At 45.4% G+C, this 12,860-nt stretch overlaps 1 protein-coding gene across 2 annotated transcripts in view; it reads right to left on the bottom strand.

Annotated features, from left to right (window-relative positions):
* The window catches only part of SMYD3 (SET and MYND domain containing 3), a 726,401-nt gene that overhangs the window by 91,239 nt on the left and 622,302 nt on the right, over positions 1 to 12,860 (bottom strand). For both annotated transcript variants that reach the window (XM_043485558.1, XM_043485559.1), the window contains one exon: positions 12,324 to 12,498. In XM_043485558.1, the coding sequence (XP_043341493.1) occupies positions 12,324 to 12,498 (175 nt within the window). The remainder of the gene's footprint in view (positions 1 to 12,323; positions 12,499 to 12,860) is intronic.

Genomic DNA, 12,860 nt, shown 5'->3' on the forward strand with positions numbered 1-12,860 from the left:
ATTAAGTCTTTAATAAAAATGTTGATTCAGAACCAAAAAAGTGGAGCTTTGAGGCACATACCATTATATGTTTGCCCAAAGGAGTCTATCAATCTGTTAATGGCAACAGTTCAGAAATGGCTGTTTAAAAGGCATAAACCAACTTTACTAGCCCATTTTTTCCATCTATAGGAAATGTACCAGAAGACATTATCAAACACTTTGATGAAATCAAAGTGTACTCTTTCTGCAGCACTTCCAAACTGAATGCATTCTGGTTATGTTCCTTGGTGCCTACAGCCAGAAACAGGTAATACACACAGGGACTGAAAACCCTGCACAAGATGATCACATGCTGCCATCGCGTACACTTTCTCACACAACTTCTCTGCCTCACGTAGGGCCTCACCAGCACCCTGACCCACCCGTTCCTGTTACAGCAGACTTCTTAAGCAGCTAGCTTGTGTTCTGGTCCAACTGAATCCCGCTGCTCCTTTTAAAATTCAAGGAATCTGCTTTTGCAGAACTTCATTCCTAATTCATAACTTTAACAGTACAATGCTTTCTTTTCTTTCTCTCCCATGTCATAACTTTTAATTTATCAGCCTTTGGACTCTCTTTCCCACCTTGTGATTTTTCTTTTTTTAATTTATTTTTAATTGGAGGATAATTGCTTTACAATGTTGCATTGGTTTCCGCTGTAGAACAATGTGAATCAGTCACAAGTAAACATATATCCCTTCCCTCTTAAATCTCCCTCCCACCCCCACCTGCCCCCATCACCCTCCTCTAGGTTGTCACAGAGCATGGGGCTGAGCCCCCTATGCCATATCTATTTTACACAGGCTTCTTAGGTGGTACAAGTGGTAAAGAATCTACCTGCAGGAGACTCAAGAGACGTGGGTTCGATCCCTGGGTGGGGAAGATCCCCTGGAGGAGGAAATGGCACCCCACTCCAGTATTCTTGCCAGCAGAATCCCATGGACAGAGGAGCTTTGCGGGCTACAGACCATGGGGTCACAAAGAGTTGGACACGTGTGAGCACCATCTATTTTACACATGGTAATATATATGAATTTTTTTCTTTCCAAAATTTTTACTAGACCATCTCTGAGTATACTAGTACAGTGGAGAACATTCTACTTTGTCAGTCATTCACCCACTACCCAAGCTTTTGAATACTTTCTGTCCATCCCCCACCTTGTTACTGGAAGGGCTGCCAGCCTATCATCTCCCCTTGGTCCAGGCAGCAGAGGGCATGAGACCCAAAGGTGCCAAACAAGTCCACCCAAAGCACATACTCCTAAATGTGGAGCTAGAGGGACGTCCAGGCAATCCAGTGACTTCCCACTTCCACTGCAGGGGCTGCAGGTTTGATCCCTAGTCAGGGGACTAAGATCCCACATGCTACATGGCATGGCCAAAAAATAAAAAAAAATAAAATTTAGAGCTAGAGGAAATACCTCTTCTTTTGTCACAGAGCTAGGAGAACGTGAACAGGGGCTACTGGAAGCCATCGTCTCTACTGCATTGTGGGGAGATGGCCTGTGTGGTAAAGAATAAAGGCAACACAGAGGACGGAGCAGAGAGAAACAGATGTGGGGAGAGGAGGAAGGAAGGACTAGGAGTAAGAGAGGCAGAGACCCAACTGATGACCCAGCCTGGACCTCCGACTTCTGTCACAGCAACTCTGGCTGAGCGGTTCTGTGGGCAGCAAACTCCCTTCAATGCTTAGGCAGCCTGAGTTGGGTTTCTGTCACTTGTAACAAAAAGAATCATGATAGATTCATGTAGCAGGAAGGCAGGGTGGTGGAGCTGGGAAGACTATTCAGCCGTCTACAGTGTAGAAACAACCCTGACTTTTATAATCAAGCAGATCCGGAGTCAAGCTGACTCAAACACTCTTCTGGAAAATTATAATCACAATAAAATAAATAAATATAAGGCCCGAGTCTGAACCCCAGCTCTGCCACGGAGATTGCAAGTCACCTAGGTCTCATCCTCAGCCTCCGCGTGTGGAGGACAGGGCAGGCTAACTTCCTGCTCACTGTGCAGAGAGGATGAGAAGGACGAGCAAGCTGCCTGGTCCACAGGAGGCTCTTAATAAATAAGAGCAATTACTTTTCAGTGGAGGGAAGCTGAAAGGTGGAGGAGAGCTCTTACCGTCCTCTCACCCGGTCCTCTCAAAAGATGATGCTAAAGGATAGCTGGCGGATGCTTCTGTGACGGCTGAAACCGATTTATCTCACTCCGGGAGGATATTAAGGTGATAGTTCCCATTACAAGCAAGAGCCAATTTGTTTCTCTTTAATCTGAAGGGCAGTGTAATCGCGTGATTCGTGCGCTTTGTGTGGGAAGCACCACTTCCATCGGCCCTGCGTTCTTTGTAGAGCCGGTGCTGTCTCCACTCCCCTCGCGCCCCCCAGGGCCCCGCCCTCGGCGCTGTTCAAGGCCGCAGACTGCCGCCCCCTTGCACGCCAGTTTCCTCGTCCCTGGCTGGGTTGCATCCCTTGAACATATCACACATTTTTTCCCCCAGGCAGTATGCTGGTGGCTTATACAGTAAAGAACCTGCCTGCAATGCAGGAGACCAAGGTTGGATCCCTGGATTGGAAAGATCCCCTGAAGAGGGAAATGGCTACCCATTCCAGTATTCGTGCCTGGAGAATTCCATAGACCGAGGCTACTGTCCATGGGGTCCAAAGAGTCCGACAGGACTCAGCGACTAACACTCACTTTTCATGTTCTCATGAGCTTATGAGCTTTGAACTATCTAGGCCGAAGGATATTGTTCCAGCTCAAAATAACCTGGCTCTCTCAAGAATTGGGTCCTATCATTTTGGGGGCTATTTACTCCCCATCTTTCATTTATTTCAAGGACCTCTTACTGTTCCTTACAAATTGCCATCACCATTCTCTGTAAGTGATCAAATGTATGAAGCTTGATAAATCAGCTTTACTGGTGCAATTTAATCCAAGGTCCATTCATCTATCCTTGGAGAATTTCTGAAAACTCAGTATGGACTTCACTCAAATAACACAGATAAATAGAATGTGAAAAAAAAATTTTTTTTGTTTAATTATAAAACATGTATTTATATGAAATTAAGGTTGGTTTTCATGGATTCTTTTTGAACCTTCTTAAGTTGTATCTGTCACTTCCCATTTCTCAGGCCTGCCTGATTTTCTGTTGGCTCCCTACAGAGGAAAATGGGATTTTTTTTGTTTTTTTTTCCTACTTTCTCTTCCAAGAGCTAAGAAAAAGGAAAAGAGATAGCAGCTATGTGCCTGCAGGGGCAGCCAAGCAAGAGATTGAGTCAACAGGAGAAATTCAACGCATCCCAAAAGATTTCCTAGGATTTGATATCCTGCTGCTCAGGGTACAATTTGTTGTAATAAGAAACGGAAGATTTCTGTCAGCAAAGTCAAAGTACTCAGCGATGGCTTATGAAAGTTAAAAAAAAAAAAAGTGTGAAATGGAATGAGAAATGTTTTTCTTCTGGAAATGCTTTCATAAACAGGAGGACTGAACACCATTTCTCAGAGGATACACACTGGGGAATGCAGAAGATGAAATGCCTTCCTGGGCAGGTACCTGATCCCAGGGTGGAGAGTGGCTTTCATCTGATGCCACGGGGAGGTTGTTTACTGAGAATCAGACAAATGCAACAGAGGAGAGGTAGGTTCTATATCCCCACCTGGCCTGGGGTTCCAAGAGTCAAAGTAAGAGTGGGAACAGATGAGGTTGGCCTGAGGCTGCAGGATCTTCTTGTCTGAGAGGAAGAATGTGGCTATGGGCAATGGGCTGATCTAATAACTCAAGCATGGGACTGGGTGGGGGGTAGGATGGGGGCCCGAATAAAGTTCAGCAAAGATTTCAACACTAGGATCCAGGACAAAGCAGAAGGTGGGGCCTCTGAAAGATGATCAGGGGGTGGCCCTCCTGTAGCCAGGAGACAAACATCAGAAGCAGTACGGCCAGGAGGCAGGAGGAAGTGTGGGTTTTATGTGTGTTCTGCTATGAACAACATGTTGGGGGCAATGTGTGGGTCACCTTCCCTTCCCAGCAGGGGCTGTACATATACCAGCAGTACCCAGTTATTTGGGAATAGCCAGGTTGGATGAAGACTTGGTTTTTGAAGCTGGCCCATGACCTAAGCCTGTTTTGAGCTAGGGGCTCTGGAAAAATCTGCAGCCCTTGTTCAGAGGCCAGAGAGCCTGGGTGGCAGTCACAGACAGAGGAACCGCTGCATCAAGAAGGATGGATGGGCCCGTGGCCACCCCTCATCTCTTTCAGAGACTGTCAGAGCCTCATGCCAACTCCAAGCACAGACTGTCCTTTATTTCTTTCAGAACCAAGACCACGAAGCTGGGTTATTCTCATATATAACTGGAACCATCCAGCATATACTGTCGATAAATAGGTCTTTCCCCAAACATACAGGTGGCATCTTCAGCAAGATGGTTATAGCGAAAGGGGAAGTTAGGGTACTTTGAGAGGAGTGGACCACTGAAGGTGAGATGTTTTCATTTTTCTTCTGCCCTGAGAAAAGTACAGTGAGAGAAACTGCTTATCCTGCTCTCCTTTATTCTACCAACAGGCTCACACTAGCTCCAGGTTATGCACGCCTGGAAAATGGGAGTAAGTCGGCAGGAGCTCCGGTCAGTAGTTTAGTAAACACAGGTGCACCTGAACTGCTGCAGCTCATCGTAGGTGCTGTCCTCACTGTCTTCTTTCCCCTCTCTGCCTTTGCGTTCTCCTTTTGTTATATTTCTAGATTTTAAATTAAAAGAGCCCTCTGGGGGCCTCCCTGACGGCTCACTGGTGAAGAGTTCTCCTGCCAAGGCAGGAGACACGGGATCAGTCCCTAAGCCAGGAACATCCCACATGCCACAGGGCAACTAAGCCCACACTCCACCACTACTGAGCCTGTGCTCAAGACCCTGGGAGCTGCAACTCCTGAGCCTGGATGCCTAGAGCCTGTGCTCCGCAACGAGAAGCCCGTGCACCACAGCTAAAGAGTAACTCGCACAGTAACGAAGACCCAGCCTAGCCAAAAACAAATAAATAAATAATTTCCCCCCCCCCAAAAAAAGACAGTCTTTGGTATTAAATTAAAGGTCTGCTATCAAATGGGTAAAATTAAGAGCACTTAGATATCAATGGAACCGTCCCCCCACAGCCAAGCAGGTGGTCACTGCCCCAGTGTCAAGACAAGAGGCAATGGCTAAGAAATGAAGCTCACAGAACTGGCAGCAAAGAGAGAGGCTGTGATTAGAGGTATTGGGTAACTCTGTGCTTTACACAAACATGCACACAGGGCTCAAAAAATCTTATACGGGGGGTTGGCCACCAAAGATACTTTAATTGAAAATTACAATGTATAAAAAAAATGACTAAGTGGCTAAGGGATTACTGTCCACATCAGTAAGCAGAGAATAAAACATTTGTTCATTCATTGGGTGAAATAATTCTGTAAACCTCAGCATGGAAGGTAGATGGCAAACAAGGTGAGTGAACAGAGCACTGGGTGAAACTCAGATGCTCGCGGCCGCTCCTGGGTGGAGACCTGGCTTGGCTTGATTTTCTGGGTCCTCCTCTAGGAGTGTGGCTGAGGGAAGTCTTACCACACAAGACCCTGCGGTCTAGGGATGAGCTTCGGTGACAGGGATATGGAGAGGAGCATCCTCCTGGAGCCATCTCACAAGGTCTGTGTGACATAGAAACGTGAAGGAAGAACAGAGCGGGCCCAGAGAAGTGCTGAGTGAGTGAATGCACCCGGGTAACGTGCACGCACACGCCCTGCTGGCTCCCAGACGAGAACGTCACATTGATGGATGACAAAAACCCCACAAAAGACCAACTGTACATCTTCAGAAGAAAAGCCAGTTTGAAAACAGTAGAAGGTACTGCTCTGATGAAAGCTTACATTTCATTAACTTATCTGCTAAAGCTTCTGAGGGAAAAGTTAAAAATTACTGGCAAAATGTAAATGGAGGCGGCTGCTATGTAATTACTGGCAATGTCTGATTTACAAACTCGTGCTTGTAACTATGTCATGTACACAGACCACTAGCTGCAGTTTACTTCCATTCTTCCCACCATTTTTTTTTTTCCTGACAACAAAGCACAGAAACTGACCTAAGATGAAATCTTACTCTTTCATGCTTTCTTTCCCCTGAGGAGGATTTCATACCCCCTTCTTTCTCAGGTCATGGCACCATCATATACGCACTCACGCTTAAGATCCTTCATCATGCCTGTTCTTCTGCATCTTTAAAGGTAATTTACAAAATGTCATACCCAGCACTACTTGTGGACAAGTAAATCAGTCCAAGCAAACCTCACTCTATAAGAGCAGACCTTGATCAGGGAAATCAGAAGGTCCTTATATATTGTGAATTGAAATTTAAATCAGATATCAGCAAGATCATGCCATCCATTCTTAATCCTTTGGAAGAAAGAGAGACATTTTGGTGGATGGGGGACACAAATTGGTAATATTTATCTACATTGAAAATGAACATCACCTTTGCTAGAGCAAATTAGCGTTTAAGGAATTTACCATGTGGACTCACCCTATGGATTCAGTCACACAGGAACACAAGAATACAAGTACATGGCTGTTAATCATAGTATTGTCTGAGATGTTAAACATACATGGAAATGAGAGGGATGAATTATGGTATACTCATGAGATGATACACTAGCTGTCTGTTAAAGAGAATAGATACAGAATGAGGCCCAGATGTCCACATTGATTATAAAGTGAAAAAAGTCAGTTATAGAACATGAGACAGAGAGAGACCCTATTTTTTTTCCTTCTCTCTCTTCCACAGAGGAGAATTCCACTGGCTTCTATATTCTTTTTCTCCTTCTCACCTTTCTTTCCCCACCCGCCACGCTAGTAGGCATATTTAATAGATCAGGATTGGGACCAAGTCTCTTCCTAAGAAAGACAAGAAGAAGAGAGAAAGTGAGGAAAGGAGGGGAAAGTGAGGAAAGAAGGGGATAGTGGGGCTTTGAAATATATTCAGATGAGTGCCTCACACATTGAAAAGTTCAGAAAGAAACTCACCATGGCTATCATTAGGGAGTAGGACAGGAGTGTGAAAGATGAGGGCGGTTTTTTACCTTTCCATTGTTTTGAAAATGTCCTTTCCTAAAAGTATACATTATTCTTACCATAAAAATTAACAGAATGTGTAAATATCTTGAAAGTACTACTTGAAGCCTTAAAAAGCCTCTATATTTCCATATCATCCTCTGGTTCCTAAAGAAAATCAAGTTTCATTTGTATTCAACATAATTCAAATCTTAGTTTTTAAAACCATGTACAATTTTGTTTTTTCTATTTCTTTCTTTCTTTTTTTAAAATTTATGGTCTACATTGATGATGCTGAGCAGACTTTCACGGGCTGGTCCAGGGGACTTCAGCATGATCTGTAACACCTTCTTCAATAAGAAAATGCTTTCTACCCAGAGGGATGGGATGGGATGGGGAGGGAGGTGGGAAGGGGGATTGGGATGGGGAAAACATGTAAACACATGTAAATCCATGGCTGATTCATGTCAATGTATGGCAAAAACCACTACAATATTGTAAAGTAATTAGCCTCCAACTAATAAAAATAAATGGAAAAAAAAGAAAAAAAAAAAAACAGAAAATGCTTTCCAAGTTCTAAACTACCAACTGGCAAACTAACTTGCAGGACCCAATTTATCATATGGCTGAGTTTTGACAGAATTAAATTTTTAAATAAAATTAGTGAAGTATCTTTAACTTACTTTCGTTCTGCTTAATGTTTGCAGTGCTAAGGGACAGATGACCCTGAATATATAACCAGAGATACATGCACAGATACCCTCAGGGGACGTATTATGAGTCAATACTCAAGATTACACATTTTGTCCTATGTGAATTAATTCTAAATTGCTTTATGGAACATAAAGAACTTGATATTTTATGTTGCATCATAAAAGGAACTTCTATTGAGTAAAAATAAATGGAGGGGCAAGAAGGGAGCTGAGGGCAATGCATTGACTTGTATTGGATAAAAATGGAATAATGGACACCTTCTCTCAGGTTGGCAGTTACGATTTCACCAAGGTCAGCAGTGACAAAATCTCTATGAGAGTCTTGACCTCAATCTAGTTGTTTAAAATGGTAATATCAACATTGTAAACCTGTTACAGCAGACGGCAACCCAGTCACCTCTCAGTAAGGCATGCCTAACCGCCCATGACCTTGGCTACAGGTGGACAAAAAGCCCCCCCGGAGCATCTGCTGGGCTTCCGTGGTGGCTCAGATGGTAAAGAATCTGCCTGCAATGCAGAAGACCCTGGTCAGGAAGATCCCCTGGAGGAGGAATTGGCAACCCACTTCAGTATTCTTGCCTGAAGAATTCCACAGAGGAGTCTGGTGAGCTATATAGTCCATGGCGTTGCAAAGAGTTGGACATGACTGAGGGGCTAACACAAAAAACAAAGAGCATCTGCTGGGAGATGGTGTAGGCTGCTGAGTGGGTCAAAACCCACTGCCCACTTTGGGATTCCCACCTCACAGTCTACGATTGTTAAAGGGCTTGAGGGGAAAAAAGACCAAGTCTGCCAGCATCCACCCCTCTCTCCTTTCTCTTAATTCTGTTGGTTCTGGGTTACTCATTGTCTTCTCTGCTATAGCTCCGAAAGCAAACCGTTCAGTTCCCACTCATTTGAAGTGGATCGCTGCAGATTTGATTTCTTGAAATACAGAACACCATAGAGTAACTCCGTAACAAGCTCCAGGAAGAAAAATGGAGGGAAGCTTGGAAACATGTCACCCAGCCTAAGAACAGAGGGTACATTTACAGAGTGAACCTGACCTGCCAAACACCAGAGAAACATAATAAGCAAATGTATTCCAAACAACATGGAGTACATTCTGGTGGACCTGGCCTCACTTACAACAAAGGCCTCTTTGTTTGATTCAAATTTAAGTTGGTGAAACTGCCAGTTAATGAAGGGGTAAGAAAGTCCTTCAGAGAAGCCTCAGTGGGTATGGAGAAAGGAGGATTCAAAAGTATGTGCAGAAAGAGCTCCCTCGAAGGCGCGCTGCCTTCTTAATGAATCAGGGGACCAATGTATGTTTCTGCACCAGGGGTGGGAGTAGCTTGGCTGCAGAAAGGAAGGGGAGGATGGGTAGGAAGGGTCAGTGCGTCCAGCCCAGCCAGCAGCATGGGGTGAGTGGCTGCCAAGGGAGGTCTGGAGGAAGGAGGATTTTCTGTCTCCTGGCTGGCATTCATTCACTCATCAGGCAGCCTGCAGTTCAGCGTCCTGAGACCCAGCCCTGAGTTCAGAGAGGTAACACCAACCGTCCCCAACCTGCCTCTCATTGCAACACAGAGGCTCAGAAAGTGAACGAAGCCTTATCTCTTTGTATTCAATTCCTATTTTCTGAGAACCCACAAGATTTATCATATCTAACAGACATTTCACGCTCATGGGAAAGTCTACAGTCTCAGCCCTCAAGGCAATCTCTTAAAAGTTTGATTAAAGCTGACTCACAGTCTGGATTCCAAAGCTGTTCAACCACAAGGCAGAGGAAGAAACCACCTAGAGAAGCTCTGAAAAACACCCTCAGGGTCACCCGGGTGCCGTGGCTGGCCTGTGGACTTCTGCCATGCACCTGGCTGGTGGATCTGCACCATGCTCCTGGCTTCCTGACCAAGCGTGTCATTTCCAGCTTCCTTCCTTTGCCTGAACTGATATTCTAGACCCTGGACCTGCTTCTGTTCTTATCATGTGGATCCTGGTAACTTCCCCACTCCATTGTCTTTCGAGGCTCTTCCTCAAGTGCAGACAGATGGCACCCTGGGCTCTGCTTCTCTCTCCTCCTTCCCTAAGGACCACTCCCCTGCCTATTGTCCATGTTGCATAAGTCTAGACTGGATCCTCCCTCTGCTCAGTCCCTTAGGGCTGACATCATACTGTCTTCAGAGTTGAGAAACTCGACGTCTGCCTGGAACAGCGCCCCTGCTTCCCCCAGGAAACTACCCCCCACCTCCAACTCCTGCAGGTCTCAGATGCTTTCAAGGCACCTTCACCACACTCAGTGACCTTGTTTCATGCTGGAGATGGCTATTCCAACCTCAGATGGTGGTATGTATGTCTCTGTGTCCTTATTCTAGACTGATCTAGCTCATCTTCCAAACTTAGGTTCTTCAGTTCAGTTCAGTTGCTCAGTCGTGTCTGACTCTGTGACCCCATGGACTGCAGCATGCCAGGCTTCCCTGTCCATCACCAACTCCCAGAGTTTATTCAAACTCATGACATTAGTGATGTCATCCAACCATCTCATCCTCTGTCATCCCCTTCTCCTCCTGCCTTCAATCTTTCCCAGCATCAGGGTCTTTTCCAATGAGTCCATTCTTTGCATCAGGTGGCCAAAATATTGGAGTTTCAGCTTCAACATCAGTTCTTCCAATGAACACCCAGGACTAATCTCCTTTAGGATGGACTGGTTGGATCTCCTTGCAGTCCAAGGGACTCTCAAGAGTCTTCTCCCACACCACAGTTCAAAAGCATCAATTCTTCGGCACTCAACTTTCTTTATAGTCCAACTCTCACATCCATACATGACTACTGGAGAAACCATTGCTTTGACTAGATGGACCTTTGTTGGTAAAGTAATGTCTCTGCCTTTTCATATGCTGTCTAGGTTGGTCAGAGATTTTCTTCCAATGGAGCAAGCATCTTTTAATTTAATGGCTGCAGTGATTTTGGAACCCAGGAAAAGGTCTGTCACTGTCTCCACTGTTTCCCCATCTATTTGCCATGAAGTGATGGGACCAGATGCCATGATCTTAGTTTTCTGAATGTTGAGCTTTAAGTCAACTTTTTCACTCTCCTCTTTCACTTTCATCAAGAGGCTCTTTTGTTGTTCTTTGCTTTCTGCCATAAGGGTGGTGTCATCTGCATATCTGAGGTTATTGATATTTCTCCCAGCAATCTTGATTCCAGCTTGTGCTTCATCCAGTCCAGCACTTCTCATGATGTACTCTGCATGTAAGTTAAATAAGCAGGGTGACAATATACAGCCTTGACGTACTCCTTTCCTGATTTGGAACCAGTCTGTTGTTCCATGTCCAGTTCTAACTGTTGCTTCCTGCCCTGCATACAGATTTCTCAGGAGGCAGGTCAGGTGGTCTGGTATTCTCATCTCTTTAAGAATTTTCCACAGCTTGTTGTGATCCACACAGTCAAAGGCTTTGGCGTAATCACTAAAGCAAAAGCGGATGTTTTTCTGGAACTCTCTTGCCTTTTTGATGATCCAGTGGATGTTGGCAATTTGATCTCTGGTTCCTCTGTCTTTTCTAAATCCAGCTTGACCATCTGGAAGTTCACGGTTCACATCCTGTTGAAGGCTGGCTTGGAGAATTTTGAGCATGACTTTGCTAGTGTGTGAGATGAATACAACTGTGCGGCAGTTTGAACATTCTTTGGCATTGCCTTTCTTTGGGATTGGAATGAAAACTGACCTTTTCCAGTTCTGTGGCCACTGCTGAGTTTTCCAGATTTGCTGGCATATTGAGTGCAGCACTTTTCACAGCATCATCTTTCAGGATTTGAAATAGCTCAACTGGAATTCCATCACCTCCACAGCTTTAGGTTCTTAGCCCACTGCAAACCAGGCTCCCACACCCACCAGTGTCAAATTCTCAGCACCTGACTTTAACACTGCTATTCCTCCCAAAGTTCCTCTGATCTGGGGTGAAACACACACTGGCCTGGAGGAGCTGAAACCAGTCAAGAAACAATGACCAACAGTTCCTTCCTCTGACTCAATGATGTGTTTGAGAGGGCTGTCTCCCTGCTCTCCAGCTTGGGTCATAAGGCAGTTAGGAGGTCAAACGATTCAAGTGAAGGCACCCCAAGAACCATGAAGCCCTGAGAAGTGAAAGAAACCAGCATTGCTGTCAGCCAGACCGAGGGCCCCCCACCGCGTCCTCTCCTGGATCAGCAGAGCTAATGCCACAGCCCCACCCGCAAGCTACCTCTGTGCTGCACTCCTCTCTGCTCCCCTGCCCCAGGCTCTGCACTTGCCTTTGCCACCTCGAGCAGCGCACTTTATTAGAATCACTGGCTCCACAGAAAGACAGCGTCTCATTAGTCCCTGCACAGACCCAGGTCTGACACATGGAAGGAACTTTATAGATGATGAATGAATGCATCAATGAACAAAGGTTTGGCTTTACACACAGAGCGAGCAGCAGATGCAACACGCTTCTAAAGCCGCAGTGATGAGCATGAGGTCACATTTTCGAGCCTTCACCCCTCACTCTAGCCTGTCCCCCCGACTCACCTGTAAGGCTCCATGGTGCGGATGCCGTAGAACAGCGCCTCCTCCAGGAGCCCGAGGTTAATGCAGGCGTCCATGGCGCAGTCGAGCACCTTCAGCTGGTAGATGTTGATATCAGGAAGCCGCTCAGCGTTACTGCTTATGATCGACTGGCACATGGCCAGAACCTGTTCCCACTCTGTTATTAACCTCAGTTAAGGATTCATTGTGTTCATCAAGGGAAAACAAAAGTAAAATGAGAGTCTCTACAAGGCTGAAGAGCTCCCAGGCACAGGAGGGAAGGAAGTGCCCATTATTTTGCACAGATGAGCTGCCTGAAAACACACTCGAGAAACAAAAACATGTAAGTGGTGTCTCAGAGAAGGAAATTCTGTTTACATCAACAAACCGTCTTCCAACCAAGCCTGTGCTTTGGGGGATTAGACTTTCAGAGAGTCATTCTTCCTTCCTAGTCCTACTAGATGAATTCTCTTGAAACCCAGTCCTCAAATGAATGCAGCTATTTATTAAACTGAGCTAAAGACTAAGTTCACTTTATAA

Source organism: Cervus canadensis, chromosome 13 (assembly GCF_019320065.1).
Source record: "Cervus canadensis isolate Bull #8, Minnesota chromosome 13, ASM1932006v1, whole genome shotgun sequence".
Classification (NCBI taxonomy): Eukaryota; Metazoa; Chordata; class Mammalia; order Artiodactyla; family Cervidae; genus Cervus; species Cervus canadensis.